Here is a 17659-nt window from a genome sequence, read left to right as displayed (position 1 = left end):
TTCAAGGGAAATTGAATTCATCACCCAGAAAAACAACTTTACATACATTTGCATATTTTTGTCAGATTCCATAAAACATCTCACAGCCCTGTGGGTGGTCCTGACCCCCAAGCTGAGAACTGCAGGTTTCAACTTTTCTACAGTATAACAATACCCATCCTCTGCTCTAAATTCATTCTGGCATTAGTTCTGTCCTGTGCTGAGTGTAAGAAAAAGAACTCATAAATAACAAAGGAAGGAAGTTGAATCAGATAAATAATAATAATAAAAAAATGTAGCAGTGGCAGAAAAGCTGAAAAGTTGCCACATCATGAAGATTACTTTGGACAGAAGTTTAGAGACTAATAAATTCTCAATGTAATTATGCACAGAAAGTAGCTAACGGTACTCTTCTGGGTGTTTTGAAGTTCTTTCCAAGGTCGGAGAGCTTCCTATCAGGTCTGGACAGTCAGTCTGATGGGGGGAGTTTTTCCAGCAGGAAAAACAGTTTTCTGCAGAGTAGAGGACTTTGTGTCGGCTTAACGCTGTTAAACCTACAATCCCCACAGACAAACAGTGTCTAAACCTGACACTGCTGACCCACGCAAACACACACACACACACACACACAGACTCAGACTGAATCCTACATGTACATAGACGGCCACACACATCCATGGACTTTCTACCACAAATATGTACAGTTATTCATGGACTAGTTCACACGAACTAATGTATGCAGCAAAAAAGACTGATGCAAAAATGTACCCACTGAAATTCCTGTGCGAAAACAGGAACTACACTGTTTGATTCGTTAGGAAGCACCTCTGTATCCTATACAGCCCAATCTAATACATTCAGAAAGGACAATAACACAGTGAGCCACAGCTGAAGTGTTCATGAAATCAGAGCAAACAACAATATGATCGCGAGTTCTATGACTGGTCAGAGTGAGCCTCACTTGCATGGACATGGATTTTGCTTGGAAGACTGGATTGTTTCTTGCTTTTTTGTGACGTTTTTTTACACCAATTTGTGGCTTTTCTGTGTGAATGTATGGTGAAGATGTCTTTATTTATGTAAAGGGGAAAAAAACAAAACAAACTTCATCAGGCAAAAGTACAAAGCATCCCATGGCTACGCTGAACATGTGACATTTGTGGGTGGTTCACAGAGCAAATGTTGCAGCACTGTGCTTCCTATGGCTACACCAGGCGCGAGTAGGGCATAAGTGGTGCCTATTTGGTGCAGATATTGACGCTGCAAATAAAAATAAAAATAGTCTTCTGTTTCCACAACTTTATCTTCCCTTTCCGATATCTTCGCGTGCACATTTTCTTCGTTACAAGAAACAACAACGTTAACTCTAGCAACTTACCATACTGAAAATTTCAAGTTTTTCAGAGGATTTGGATCATGCTGTTTCTTTTTTCTTTTCCGAAGGTTATCCATTTTAATCAAATCATAGTGCTCGTCTTCTGGCAATGTGATTCCACGTGTGACTGTTTTGAGTGACCGTCGAAGCCGCATCATTCTCTTGCCCCGCCTACAGCTGCTGTGATTGATTTTTTTTTTTAAAAAAAATACCAACAAGCCAGAGTGTTTTCTTACACTACAGCAAAAAGATGGTGAAGTGCAACCAGTGTGTTCTGTCACAAAAACCTTATACCCCATGTGTAGCTACTAAAAACTAAAATAATGAAATACTGGGGTACATCCACTCTGCAAATAGTCCACATATTTTACATCTTCAGTGTCATCACATTATTAGCCAGTCAGCCATACGTATTGCTTTCAAATATTTATTACCTTGTTGATCAACTCTTCTCATTTATACATTTCATTTGGAAAAAATTAATGTATTTAGGTTGACATATGTTCTGTTGCACTATGGTCGACAAAGCTAAAGGCTACTTCGCAAAGTTCCCAAAACAGGAGGAAGCCATTCAGTGTTGCTTAGCTGAAGTTGTGCCTGGACAGGTGGTCAGCAATGATCAGAACCTAGGGTAACATATACACTCAGCAGAACACTGGTTCCTCATGTACAGTACTCTAGCCAGCATAATGGGGGTTCTCAGAGCCTGGGCATGTTCAGGTTTCTGAAATCAAAAACACAAAAATGGGATACCTGATAAACCTGATCTTTACCAGGATACTCATGTCTTCCGTGTAAAGTGTAAATCTAATGCTTGGATATATTATAAATGAATACAATTTTTATGTTTAATATTTTAAAATTAGATTGTTTTTGTGTTTGTCTCCAATTTGCCAAATTATAATTTTTTTATTTTTATTTTTGCTGGTGATTCACTCAAACTGTGCTAAAGCATTAACAAGAGTGCTTTTAATATTTTCGATATTTCTCACATTAGGCTTATCTATTTTTTTTTTTAAATTCTCATGAACTTAAAAGTTTGTTTTCCTTCACTAATAGTAATACTGGATAATGTTGCAGAAATGTGCACTGACCTGTTATTTTGCCAGTTTCACAAATAAGCATTTATGCGAGTTTGTTGCACGTTTGGAATGGAGAGTATTCTTTGATAAATACTGTTTACCTGTCAGTACATTTCAGATAGTGTGGATAGCGTAGCCCATATGCGGTGCGGCAGTGCTAGCTCTCCCGCTGAGCCATCAAACACACTTTCATCTGGCTGGATCTACGTGCTTTATGTTTACAATGTTTTTCCCACTAACTCTGTCTCAGACTTAGTCATTACTGCCATACCTCTGTCTTGATAATATGTTGTTTTTCCAACATCTTTCTGGGTTTTATGATAGTCATTTTTATCTATATAGCCAGTCTTTGGTTCGTTTCCTTTCCTCTATATTCCCCCTGCTGCTCTCCATGCTTTTGTCTCTCTTGCTCTCTGTGTTTGCCGTATTCTCCAATTACCTCTTGAAAATGCACAGGTCATTTTATTGATATTGCAGAGCTGAGAGAGGGGGAAAAAGATGGGTGTATAAAAGCAGACAGTCCAAATGGCTTTCTTTCTCTTTTTCTTTTTTTTATACTAACCACAGTTTTTCAGTCATAGAGAAATTTAGCTGAAAAGCACCTCGTGATGGTTTCTCTCAAATGGAAAAGCTTTTAGTTTAGCTTCTGGAGGCTATTCAAGCCCAATGAGCTAACCTTTGTCTCCTCTTTCTTTGCCTTTTTTCCAAACCTCTGTCTTTGTCATCGATGTCTCACCCATTCTACCTCTATTACTCTCTCCCTCCCAGAAAGACGAGCTGTCCCGTGTGCCAGGTAGCGTTGTTTCAGAGAATGGGAAGGAACAGCTCATGTTTGAGGTTCCCCTCAATGACACCGGCTCAGCGGGGCTTGGCATCAGCCTCAAAGGGAACAAGTCCAGAGAGACAGGAGAGGATCTTGGAATCTTCATCAAATCGATCATACATGGAGGAGCAGCGTACAAGGTGACATACCCAAATGAGCAAATATAAATTGTGCAAAGTTCTACAGTTACTAATCTGACATCACACTTACTTGACACAAAGCTGTCCAGAACAGTGTTTACAGGAATGAAGTGTAGCTTAGTGGATGAAATCGTCCAGCAAAGGCCGCTTCAGCTGTGTCTGCTTCTCGGCCACTGTGTGCTCCTCATCTGTTAACCTTTGACCTCTTATTTACCACCACACACTTGACATGTCAAAGGCAGCATGAGACAGACAGGCAAGCAGATGCACACATGCTCACACACCGGGTGCAGCTGTTAGTGTCTGTGCTCAGACCTGACAGAAATAGATGGAAAAGGGTCTGCTGTTGAGGCATTGTACACTAGAAAAGCACTCAGAGAGTGCAGTACACCGCCAAGATTGTTCATTCCACCGTTATGGCATTGTCAGAAATACAGCATTTTTATTTATTTTTTATTTATTTTTAGAAATGCCACATTTGTTTATTAGTTATTGATGATGAGAAATCACAGCAACACAGAATGTGACCGTTTAGCACAGATGTACCCACAAACAAAATGAGCTTGTACTGAGTGCAGGCATCTGTTGTGCATGTGTACATTATGTACGGATACAGAATCATATGACCTAAATATTTAGTGGGCAGTGGGAATTGATGGGACTTGGAAACATCCCCACAATTTAATCAGTTGTTCTTTGTGTCATTTCCGACAGATAAGTCCAGATAAGTCCGCAGCGGTTCATTTGTAGTAGGATTGCAATCATGTGATCGTCAGCAGGCAGCTGACGTAGAGTTCACTGTTGTCATAGTTGCAGTGACGCAGTGCCGCTATCTTGCAATGATACAGAAATCTTTAACAAATCTGTGCATCCAGACTATCAGCCCCATCACTGCCTAAATCTAATCACTTGGCCCTTGTTTCAGTTCTGACCTTCCCTGAAAATTTCACCCAAATCCATTGGTCCATTTTTGAGTAATTTTGGGAACAGACAGACAAACCAACGCCGATCATTATGTAACACAACCACGTTCCTTGGTGAATTAATAACCACCCAGGGAAGTCATGCAGACAGAGCTGAAGGTAGGTTTTGTTGATGTATTGGAGGCTGTCAGACAGTCAGGGGGATGTGTATGTGTTTGTGTGAGCACACATTTGTGTGTGTCGTTACAGTTTTTGCTATTCTGGATTTTTTCCTGATTGGACTTCAGAGACGCACTCAGTGAAGGCCGCAGGCGTGTGTTTGTGGGTGTGTGTTAGCTCAGGGATTCCTCCAATTAATAAAAATGAAAATATCAAAACACATTGCACGAGAAAATGACACTTCCACTTTGATATTTGTTTACAAGGTTGAGGTTAATGGAGTTATTTAATTAACCTTAGTTGTCTATGTATAGACCTGGAAAACAGACATACAGTATGTCTGCAGTCCAGCGCTGAAAATGTACATAATGTTATAATTATTAAACTAGTATTTCTTTTACAGGACGGTCGTCTGAATGTCAATGACCAGCTGGTGGCCGTAAATGGAGAGTCGCTGCTGGGCCGCTCTAACCATGCGGCCATGGAGACACTCCGGCGCTCTATGTCACAGGAGGGAAACGCAAGAGGGATGATCCAGCTAGTGGTGCTGAGGGTTTTGAAGGTATACGCTCACTCTGTCTTATGTGTCCTAATGTTGTTGCTTACTTGGAAAAAATCTGGCTTTTGTATTAATGTCCTCTATAATATTTAATGGATATTTGAGCTGCATTATTTAGCTAATTAGTCACTTAATCAATCAAGTGAAGAATAATTGTCATCAACATTGATCATCAGTTAATGTTTGAAGTTCATATTTCAGTAACTATGGAGAAATTGACTACCGCTAATCAATGCACTACACTCGTAGTTTCATGACTTACCTGGTGCACCTTCTTCTATCTTTGATACTGTGTTTCTATTCTGAAGACTGCTGTTTATTCTCTGGGTTGTGGCCGTAGACCCACCTCGTATCCCAGCAATGATTCTTGATATGATGGTTTGATCAGTTTGACAAAAAATTATTTATTTTCACCCTCTGTGCAACTTTAGGATCGATGCGGAAATCAAAAATCCATACCAAGACTTTCTGGGGGATGTTCCATCCATGACAGGAGCACAGGGACATGTGTATAGATTCATAAGGAAACAGCTTTGAAGGGGAAAAATGACCAAACACATCAGCGTTTGTTTTTTATTAGTACAACTTTTTAATCACACCTCTCATTTGCCGGAATTTTTTATTTACCAAACCTTCAATTGAATCATGAAGAAAAATCATTTAGATTATTCAAGGAAAAGGGCACTCAGTGGTGTGAAGCTTAATGCTGAGCCATTTTTATTGATAAACAAAGGTGGAAACTCATACTGCATAAAGTCTGTTCATAATGCACTGAAATGCCTCACCTTATCATCACAGAAGATCAGAAAAACCACAGTGCTTTTCCAATACTCACTCTGCATCTCTCCTATCCGCTCTTTCGGCTCTCAACGATTAAACCATGTTTTTTTCTTCTCGTGGTCTAATGCCTCTGCCTCTCTCTTCACATGACTTTCTAGCCCTCCCATCCATTCTTTGCATTCTTGACACTAGTCTCCCTGCTCTCTTCTCAGCTCTTACCGGCAGCAGCAAAAGAGCATTTGCACTTCAGCTATTCAGATGTTGTGTGTTTGTGTGTGTCTGCGTTCTTCTTTGCGTGTGTTTGCGACTGAGTGCTCCTCACTCAGCTGTGTTTCTTTTCTTTATAAGTTAAAAAAAAGAGATGCTTTTCATCTCATCTGCTTTTCAGCTGATGCCTTTTACACAGTTCTGCTGGCTTGTTTGGACAAATCGTTGCACACAAAAAGCCGGGTTGTTGGCTCAAAAGTGGAAGGCCCTTTGCACGACCTGGTGGTAGTTTCAAAAAGCTGCATATAAAGCTTGCATAATATGCTCACACACAAGCACAAAAACCAACACATGAATTAACACAGAGACCATAGAGAGAACAAAAGTTACAGTATGAATATGTGTATTTAGATTAGCCCATCACCTAATAACGTGGTCTGAAAGTAATAGACAAAATGTCTGGAAGTAGTAAAACAGTTACGCAGCAAAAGAAAAGCTTTTAAAATCAGCATGAATTTAACACAGCTACGTAATTATAATTGGATACTATAATCTTCTTTAACGTGTGATTTATTGCATTAGACTGCTGGTTTAATTAGGTGTTACAAAATAAACTGGAAGCTGAATGTATGTGAGTGTGTAGTCGTGTGATTGAGCTCGCAGGGCTCAGGGCATCCCCAGTCAATAGCTTGATGTGAAAGCTGTTAGCAACATCAAAGGGTTGCATCCATGTTTCCCTCTTTGTCTTAAAGAGAAAAAAGAAAAAAAGAAGATAAAGGCCGATAGATAAGAGACTGTACCCTAAAAGCCTTTTTGGGTTTCGGTATTGATGCTGTTCAGCATTACAGAAGTGGACCACTCTGCTTTCCCTCCTCTCATCCCCTTTCTACTTTTCTTGTGTATATCCTTTATTCCCTTTCTCACTCAGTTCATACTATATTCATCTTGTGCCAGCGCTCTCTAATCTGTCATTTTATCCAGCTGCTCCTTTCATTCAGGAGCTATCTCAAAGCCGTGTATCTTCAAGCTTTATACGTATGACTGCAAAGGTTCAGTTTTAATAATCTGATACTGTTTCTGCTGAACCTTGACATACTGTATGTTATTGACACTAATCAGGCATGATATTGTACGTGTTTTTAGAAAAAAAATAGAGAATTCTGACCAGGATTCTGAGACAGCTAATTACAACTTTGTAGAGTTTGCGCTCCTCTGCAGTATTACTTAATATGGTTCCTGGTCTGCACTGAATTACTCCAGTATCACTGCTTGGCATTGCATAAATAAGTTTGACAGTGTTTTATTGAAGTGCAACAAAAAGCACAGGAGACGTTATAGGCACACACATTCTAAAAGAGGCAAGTCATTTTAAGGCAGTAAGGTATTAATTCAAAAATGCAGTCTAAATATGTAGTATTGCCACAGAGAGATGACTTTTTAGCTATTAAGTGACCAGAGGGGGACTTGATTTAAATGTGGAGTGTTTTCAGGCAGTGCTACTGCTTTAAATAGAAAACCTTTGCTTCTTTAACATGCAAACACTCTGACAATAACCCCAAACTGTTCTCAAGTACAGCAAATAAGTTATAAGACCTTATGAAAGACTTCTATAAATGATACATGACAATACTTGAAGTGCTGGGTGAGGTGGGTGCTAGGTTGCTTCTAAACCAAGTTTCTTGTTTTAGGAGCAACAAGTACTCCAAGATCATTAGTGATGGTTTTATATTTGAGTGGCAACAACTTCGCTCATTGTATTGTGTTTAATATGTGTAACTGAAGCTAATTTCCTGTCAAAAGTCTAACAAGACAGAGAAAAAGAGGGCTAATGCAATTTCATGTTTGACTGTATCTAGTGTTTTATACCTCAACAACCTCCTTTTGGTGTCTGAAAAAGCATTTATCTTTTGCGAGAAATCGGCTTGCAATATGACGTTGGGCAATGGGGCCCATAGGATCTGTAACACACTGAAGAATGATGTGTTCTGGGTTGGAATTAGGGAGAGACTGGGCGAGAAGCAAGAGCTGGAGAGAGGTCAAGAGTAGGATGACAAAGAGGATTTATTACACAAATAAAGCACCGTTATGTCTTCTTTGTTGTTTGAGTGGAAGGATTATCCAACACGGAGAGGAAAATACACAAGGAAACACAAAAGTACACTGAATCACAATGGCAAAATGGCATACATATGCATGCATGTTAATGAATACGTACAGTTTTCAGCACACTCACGAGTGACAAACAAATGCAAATTAACTTCCCAAAGAAATAATACATGCACAAAGAAGACACATCAACACTGTAATCAATTCTTTGTTTGACTATAACAGGGCCCCGAGAGGGCTCTCTGTGGAGGGGATAGGTGTCACTGGTAGTGCCACACACACACACACACACACACACACACACACACACACACACACACTCTGAATGGTGATGCGGTGCTGGAGTTGCTTTGAACCCTGTGGGGCATGGGAAATGGAGGCCCCTCTTTCACCTTGATCCTCCACTGTCTTTGGAGTGTCTACCTCTTATTCAGTCTCCTTGACATTTAAATGTGTTTGAATAGACAACTAAAAACCCTCACTTACACCTCTGGTCATTACTCCTTTTAAATGCAAACCACATATTGGGCACTGATGTAAAAATATATAAATAAGGAAATAAAACCCCCCCACATATTTTGCCAAAACTATCACTATGCGATATTGTACTTGATTTTACGCACTTCGTTACTTAATTTGTATCGTAATAACTGATGTTTGTTTCAGTCCTAATTTCAAGTTTTGTTTAGATTTCCTTTCACAGTTGTAGCTTTCTGCTTGCTTTTTAAAAAGGGGACTTTTGGTAAGCATTCCTGTGATTTATCTGTCTGTGTTTTGTGTTTTGAAAGTGTTTCGTAACATATTGTTTCCATCATGTTTTAGGATCAGCATGGGGTGTCACCCAATCGCTCCTTCGACAGCTCCTCTGGACTGATGAGTCCAGTGAACGGTCAGACAAGATCCCTCAGTCCGGCCACCAACTCCATCCACCCTCCCCTGGTGACCAACACCATCTATGCATCTAATGGTGAGTGCAGTTTTTTCACATCCCTTGTTGGTTAACAAGCTTACACATTTGACATCCGCATATATAGCATGATTTTTTTTTAAAAAAATGTCATTATAAGTGCTTATTCATTTTGTCTCCTGGGATAACATTTTTCTTGCCCTTTCCTTTCTGTGTCTTATCACTGTTGCTCTCTTTATATCAGGTCACCTCAAACACAGTAGGGAGCAAGGTTGTCAAAAACCTTTCTCATAATATCAGTGACTGTAGTTAGTAAATCAAGAGGATGCTGTGATTTAATTGTAAATATTTGACAGATTTTTGGGACTTTTTTTGACAAATGTTTATTTTTTTGATATTCCGACTGGAACTTTTCTATTGCTGAGCACCAAAATATCTATCCATCTGTCTGTCTATCTGTCTGTCTTGTGTTTTCACCTGTTGTTGCTGTTGTTTGACAATGTACTTGTTACGACTGATGCCATGGATGACATTTTAGTCATTTATGGTTCCAGATGTTCCTTTAGATCCCAGAAGCAAATGGAATCTGTGAACCTTTTTGTCATCACTTCCTTCATCAGCGAGGCACCATTGATAGTTCAAAAGAATGATTATTAATGCTGTTCTCCCAGGTGGTATAATCAAGGGTAATCAAAAAGAGGATTTACAAGTTTGACATGAGCTAGCTAGCTTGTTGACATCTAAAGATGATACAGCATTTTCTAGCTCAGGTAATAAAACAAAGCAACAGCAAGTACAGGACTGCTAAAAACTTGAATAAAGATGAAAAACTAAATATGTACGAGCCACATTTTAGAAGGGTAATGAAGTCAGGCTGGTTAACATAATGATCTGCCACCCCCTGCTCAGCTACATAAGTATTATTAGGCTAATATATACCAGAGCTATGGCTGTAATATAACCACATGAACTGTATTAAAAAGTTGCAAATAGGCTATGCGTTCAACAAGTAAAGCAAACAGAGGTGCATTAAACTTGCATTCTCTTGATGGCCAGCAGGTGGCGATGCCTTAGGAACAGAGATGTCACATTTTATAGAAATGCATGAGAAAATTACCCTACTTAACACTTGATTTTTATCTCAGTAAATATTTTTCCAATGAGTTTATGGTCTTACCTGCTACTTTCAAGTCTCTTTTGCTATAGCACAATAGTTATTTTATAAATTATGGTCCCATTTAAAGTAAAATACATGATAAAAACCTCTGTCTCCGAAGCCAAAATGAAACATGGACAGGCAGCTTCAAGTTTTTACATGTTGCTTATCTGGAACAAACTCCCAGAAAACTTCAGATCTGTTGCAACTGTTGTTTCTTTAAAATCAAGACTGAAGACTTTTCTGTTTGATTCTGGCTTTCATGGAACCACATTTACAGCTTTTGAATATCTTAAACTGCATTTAACAACAACAATCCATAAACCAGTGGGTGATGTCACAGTGGCTAGATCCATCTTTTATACGCAGTCCATGTTCAAACACCTTACTGACAATGTCTTTTAGAGGTGCTCAAGTGAATCATTTTCAATATAAGTGCACTATGCCACCCTGGAAGCCGTAGAATCACATCTGAATAGTTATTTTGGACTCTGATCTACTTAATCAACAAGGGACATAGAGCTGTGGCCTGTTGAATAAGTTGGGAGCCTGGAAGTGAAAGGTTTGGACCTGGAAATAGCATCATCAGAAGATTGATGCATCACATCCTAACAAGTGGATGAATATTTGTATGTCTCATTTGTAATTACTGTATTTCTACTGGTCTACCTGTGGAAACCTGCACTGAGAATGATTTTCTTATTTTCTGCCTCGGTTATTGTCTTTTAAAGGAAGACCATTTAGACTATTTACACTTACCAAAGATGTGCACCTAGTGTGTTTTTTTAAATCTCTGTTTCCATTTAAAGCTACTCAGGGAATCCTGTATGCCAAGATTTTCAGAAACTTGGAACATAGGTCTGTTCTGACGTTTCCTCCTGAAACATTGTTCTAGTTAAGTCTGACCTTGTTCCAACTCTCATTTTAATGCACTTCTCTCTTGTTGTTTTGTTTTATTTTACCCTTAAAGCAGCATCAAAGGTGGGCATATCATTCGTAGTAAGTTCAGTAAGGCACTGAATAAGTCTAATAATCATAACAAATAAACAATGTCTCTAAGATACAGCAAACAGAAAAAAGATATTGCCACCTACAGTACAGACTTAATTAGAGAGTATTCTGCCTCTATTTTCTCTTTCATTTCTTTCCCTGGCTCTCTCTTCCAGCTTTTATTTTCTCTTGTTTCTCAAGGTTGCTGTTTGTTATTGCAAGGTTCCGCCTGTGAGTTATTTTAGTTCTGTGCGCTTCATAATGCCCTTTCACACTAGCTCTGTTTCCACCCCTATATTATCTGTATGTGCTGTGTGTGTGTGTTTGTGTGTGTGTACTTGTATTAGTCATGTCGAGTGGATGTAAATCAGTTTACACACACGGGGAACTTACCTCCCTTTGGGGGAAGACCAAATCCTTATAATGTAAATATTTAAATGTTAGAATGAAGACTTGGTTTGAGGTTCATCTAAGTTTAGGTTTGGATTAAGTGTTGAATTTGGTTTAAGTTTAGGCAACAGTTGATTATGATCAGTGTTCAGGTTAGTCTCAAGGAAATATAATGTAGTGCTTACATGAAGTATTACTTCCCTTTGGAAGTTTCCCACTTTTCTTGTTTTTCAACATTAAATTGTGATCAATTTAATTTCGTTTTTTTTTTTTGGACAAGAATTTACCAATTAAAGACTCTTTCATGTCAAAGTGAAACTGATTACTACAAGTTAATGTCAATAGTGTTCAATCTAAAATGTAAAATCAGTTGTCAGTCCTGTGAGCCAAACTGTGAGAAATCTATTTGTGTCGACGTGCTTTAGCTTCAGGGATGAAAATTCAAGAATATGACTTCCACTCAGAATGTTTTGGCAAAGCACCAGTTCTTGTCCATCAGTTACAGCATGCTAGAAGTGGTAGCTTTGAAAGCTGGGCAGACACTGTACCAGGTTTCATAAACACGTCCAATGTGTTAACTCACACTATAACCACCTTTGAGTTTTTGACCGGGCCTCCTGCTTGTCCAGAATCAGCAATTTCTCAGTTCACACTGTACAGGTTAATTACATGACACAGAATATAAATACCAGGACCCCTAGTCCAGTAACGATAAGGATTTTTATTCTGCCAAGGAACGTGGTGGAGTTATGTGACGATCAGCATACGTTTGTCCATCTGTCTGTCTGTCTGTTTGCAACATTACTTAAAAATGGACCAACAGATTTGGATGAAATTTTTAGGGAAGGTCAGAAATGACACAAGGACCAAGTGATTAGATTTTGATGGGGCTTATAGTCTAGATCCATAGATTTGTTCAAGATTTCTTAATCACTCCGAGATAGCGTCACTGTAACTATAACAACAAGTGAACACTATGAACACTATGTCAGCTGGCTGCTGATGATCACATGATTACGATACTACTACAAATCGACCGCTGTGGACTTATCAGGACTTATCCATCACATGTTAAACAAGGAAAAACTGATTAAATTGTTCGAGTGTTTCCGAGTCCCATCAACTCCCTACATATTTAGGTCACGTGATTTGGTATACTTCCATAACGTACACATGCATAACACACGCCTGTGCGCACCGCAAGGTAATTTTTTTTATTAAAGAGTTCATCCGTCAGAAATCATACAATAACTGAGCAGCCTTGGCGGAGTACTACACTTTTTGAGTGCTTTTCTTGTTTATTTTGTAAAGAGCATGGCTGTGTCCTTGACATTGACAAAAACTATTTTAAAATCTGAATTTGTACTGGTTCTTTATTAGTTCATTTAAGTTAAGTGTTCATTTTGGATATGTTGTCTTAACAGATATTTTCGTATTTTCTTTGAGACTGTCACTGTCTCAGCTACTTAGACACTTCTGAATAACCACAACTCCAAAACCGATGTTCTTACCAAACCATGAATTTCATGTGCCGTCAGACCCCATGCCCTCTGACGTGACAGAAATAGACTGTGTGTTTACCCAGCATTCCTGTCTGACTGTATATATGCTTGTGTTATCCTCAGTGTTGGTATCTGTCTTTGTGTCCTTGTTTGTGAACGAGTGTGTTTGCGTGTGTGTTTGCTTCTAAATGATATCTCTGCTTGTTTAGAAATGTGTTAATAGCTGCTGTGTGTGTGGGTGTGGGTGTGTTGGTTCAGGGATTTTTGGCCAGTATCAAACACTGTTGTTTTTTGTGTGTTTACACTGAATCTGGCAAACAGCTCTGACCTTGAATACACTTCGCTGTTCAAATTCACCTCAGCTATAGCGTCATTTGCATACACGCATTAGTGTGTGTGTTTGTACAGTAAGCACATTTCTCAGGCTTTGTGAGTTGCATGCTGTTATTCATTTGTGTGTGTGTGTCTATATGTGTGTGCTTGCCAGTATTTTACTCCCCTAATGAACTATTTCACACACTGAATCCATTTTATTTGGCATTGAGGTCCAAATTAAAATGAAGATTTTTTTTTTTCTGCAGCAATGTGTGCTTTTGCTGAAGAATAAATTGAGTGTAATGATTCTCTACATATGTATTTATGGAGATGTGTTATTTTTGCATTTATACATCTGTCTATTTATCTCATATCCATTACTGCATCTTATTTTGCCTGCTACATTGAGTCTTCCTATCTTTTCTTTTCCTTTCCATCTACTTTGTCTCTATGGATTCTACCTAATCTAAAGAAAAGAAAAGTTGCAGATATTGTGCAATCTTTCCTCATTTTGTTATGACAGCATATTTAAATAGATTGTGTGATGGGACATTAAAATGTCATAATTTATTTATGACTGCACAATAGCGCTGGACCCGAATATCCAAATAGTCAGTCGTTATGGAGGTATCCGAATAATTATTTTTAGATCCGAATATCCGGATTTCCCCCCCCCCCCCCCCCCCCCCCCCCCGTCAGACGATGTTGCGCGATCGGTATTCGACTCATTCCTTCGTTGTCCATCCCCCACCACCCACCCTTCTGTTGGACGTTATGAATCGATCCGAATATTCGGATATTCGTCATTAATCCAGGTCAAATATCAGAAGCCCAGAAATTGGTATTCGGACCAGCCTGAATAGATTTACAGAAACAATCAACACTTCGGACTTTGTAGACACCTACTAATTCAAAAGTTTTTCATTATTATTACTGTTTTGTACAGTATAGAACAATCCTGCAGAAATCAGAATTACTACATAACACATTTGGATTGTTGTGGTCAGCATAAGAATCATTTTGAAGTAGCCTCCTTTCTTCTGAAGCTCCTAGATTTAGCCATCTTTTACTGTGACAACAGCTCTGCACACTCTTTCCTCCCTCAAACAGCTACACAAGATCATTACCTGGGTTACTTTTCCAACAATCTTGACGGAGTTCCCTAATTTTTTTTTTAACTGCAGCTTTTCACAAACCATTTCAATTTGCTTGAGGTCAAGTGTTAGATTTTGGGTCACTTCCCTCATGAAAAGCAAATCATGGCAACGCTAAGTACAAACCAGATGATTGCAGAATGTTGCTATTTGCTGTAAAACAACAGCACCTCAGCACAACACAAGTGACAGTCTCAAAGGAATTAAGAAGGCAGGAAGATCCCACTAGTTAGCTACTGAAAAGGCTGATTTGAATTGAAAACAACTGCAGGTGACTCACAAAACGGGTTGAGATATTGACAATCATGTGCAAAGCTCTCATTTCCATTTGTGTTTTTTCTTGATTTTGATATCTTTACTTATTTTCATTCTGTGCTGTGGAAACAGGAAAGCTCTTGAATGAACCTTTGACTGCTACTGTATGTGTAAAATTAATACGCTGCAGTCCATGGAGAGTGAGAGAGATAGAAAGGGATGATTACACCGACAAGCCGGAGACAAATACAGATGACAGGAAGGAAAAGTTGACTGCAGAAGAAGAGGATTCATCTATCTGCTATTGGTGCAGACCGCTATTGATCTATCATCCGCACTACAAACGCCATTTTCACTTCAAATAGTGGGAGTCAGTGAGAACAGATTTGTGTGCGAGGTGAAACAAGAATGTGTTTTTGACAGTTCCGCTGATTAAGGTGCTGGCAGTGAAAAGGAGGGAGGAAGTTCGGGGGGGAAAAAAGAGCTGAAAAGTGAGTAGGATGAAAAAAAGAATGATTTATGGAAGATCTGAAAGGAGAGATAAATGACAGCCAAAATATCAGATTGCAAGAATGGGAGCAGAAGAAAAATAAAGCAGGTGATTACGGTAGAAAGAGAGTGAGAGGGGAGGGATGGAGATGAGAGGATGTGATATCTTCAGACGCTGCCGTTTTCCTCTCCAGCTCCAAAACGTCTCCACTTTCAGTCACACATGTGCGGATGCAAGCACATAAAGGACACTCAGCGAGGATTGTGCAGTAATTCCAGCATGTGTTGTGTGGCAGCTCCGCGCTCCGAGAAGTGATGACTGTATGTAAATGACGCTCGAGTGGATTGTGTGTCTGTGTATCAAGTTGTCGTAAACTCGTTTATCAAGCAGACACAGCCGTATCGCTGCGATACATCTGCAGCAACTTCTGCTGTGTGCTTTTCATCCTCTTTCTTTCTCTCGCGGATTTTTCCTCATCCGACCGCTTATCTTTCTCTTGTCTTCCTCCTACTCTATTTTTTTCAAGGCATTTTTTTTTTCCAGTGTAGCTTTTAAACGATGCTTTAACCCACTTTCTAGTGTCCTGCTCACTGTTAATGGCTGGTTTTCTAAATATTTCTACAAAAGGTTTATAGTAACAGTAGAGCAGAGTAGCGAGTGTTTAGTTAAAGTGTTCTTCCACCCGCTTTCTGAGTATCAAATAATCACCTCCTGTATGCGTCCACGGCAGCTGTAAAACATTTGTCGCTCGCTTTTCCACAATTAAAGCTAACCACTGCTGCCATCAGTGGTTTAAATAGCTGAAAACTGGTTTCGGAATATCCTTGGTAACTTTGCAAAACAGTCAGCATAATTTACTTTCCTCGTCATGCATAATCTTTGCTGAAAGCCTTCGAACTTACAAACCGGTTTGTGTGACACAGCGTTCAGAGGGAGCAGCAGCAGTGAAGCTGTGCCTGTATCTACACAGATGGCTTTCAAACACAGTGCTGAGCTGTAGGTCATCCTTGTTTTGTAAGCACTTAGAAACCACAGTTACAGTTGTAATGTGCGTAAAAAGTAGGAAAAGAGACTTGTAGCACAACAGTATAGTTTGGTTTAGTAGCATTTAGTGGAAGTCCAGTGCTCGTTGTGCTGCCTGTGTATACAGCTGAATTCATCCAAATAGGAATGTATCCAATCAGACACACATAAGATGGACAAATGAAAATCGTGGCTGAAATGCTTCCTGTGTGACGCAGCTAAAGCAGGCTGATCCGTGTTTTATGAATGGGACACTTTTATTTCCTCTCTCATTAGCGAGGCCGATGAATGCCCTCACTTTTGAATTCCTTTGTCTAATTTCTAAGTCAGGGCATTTCCAGGTTACATCGCTCGTTCAGTTTGTCTGTAAACATAACTCCAGGAGAACACTCTTTTCTATCTTAACTATACACTTAACACATATAAAAGTCTACTCAGCTGTGCTTTGTTTTGTCAGTAAACATGGAATCACTCAGAATTCAGGTAGGATAGTTTTCCTGACAGATAGAAAAGCAAAAATCGCCTACTAACACACTTTTCAGTGTTATTCTCGATGGAGAAGTGTATTGTACTATGAATATATTATTATAGAATGATTAGAGTATCCTTAGGATATGATTAGACAGCAGAGAATCAGTCATAAGCTATAATAATAATACTATTGATTCTAACCAAATTAACTGAAGCTGCTGCACACCAGAAAAGATGACCACAGTTAGTAAAAATCTTTTTAACTGGCTGCATCATTTTATCACTATATATTGTCCTAATGCAGGTTGATGTTTTTCTTTTTTTCTTTTCAGTGACCAATGGGAGTTACTCTCACATGGATGAGGAAGAAGACGGGGTGCTGTATGGACATGACCCTGAGTTCAGCAACTCTATCCAACACTCCTATCTGCAGGAAAGGTCTGTGGTAGAGCATACACTGCCGTTTTCAGTACAAAAAAATCGCTAATATTCTATTTTTAAATAAAAAAATTATGAAAAATACAGGGAATATTGGACGGGCATCGCGAGGTGCATTTCCTTGAAAACGACCGATTCGGGGATTTTATACCGACTTCAGGACATGTTTTGGACAAAATAGTTTCCTGGCTTGTGTCATCTGATGTAAAAGGTTGGATTATGGCCGTTTTTTGTGGAATCTTTTTTTTGTGTGTAATAATGAACCCGGAAATGTGAGTCGCGCTGTGTGCGTTGAAGCCGTGTATAGAGAACGGATGGATGAATATTCGTTTTTGTCGGACAAATGTGTTTTTCTCACCCGCTGTGGTAATCGCATCTGAAAGTGGTTTATACCGGCGAATTCATGAGAATCTAAGCTTTCCATCGGCGTATAGT

General features: G+C 39.2%; 1 protein-coding gene across 1 annotated transcript in view; it reads left to right on the top strand.

Moving 5' to 3' along the window:
- LOC110957809 (partitioning defective 3 homolog B-like) overlaps positions 1–17659 on the top strand; it is a 241583-nt gene that overhangs the window by 91771 nt on the left and 132153 nt on the right. Inside the window, 4 exon segments of the mRNA XM_022204011.2 lie at positions 3205–3399; positions 4885–5043; positions 8956–9100; positions 17119–17224. Of these exon segments, the coding sequence (XP_022059703.2) occupies positions 3205–3399; positions 4885–5043; positions 8956–9100; positions 17119–17224 (605 nt within the window).

Source organism: Acanthochromis polyacanthus, chromosome 14 (assembly GCF_021347895.1).
Source record: "Acanthochromis polyacanthus isolate Apoly-LR-REF ecotype Palm Island chromosome 14, KAUST_Apoly_ChrSc, whole genome shotgun sequence".
Taxonomy (NCBI): Eukaryota; Metazoa; Chordata; class Actinopteri; family Pomacentridae; genus Acanthochromis; species Acanthochromis polyacanthus.
This window is presented reverse-complemented; position numbering and strand designations above follow the sequence as displayed.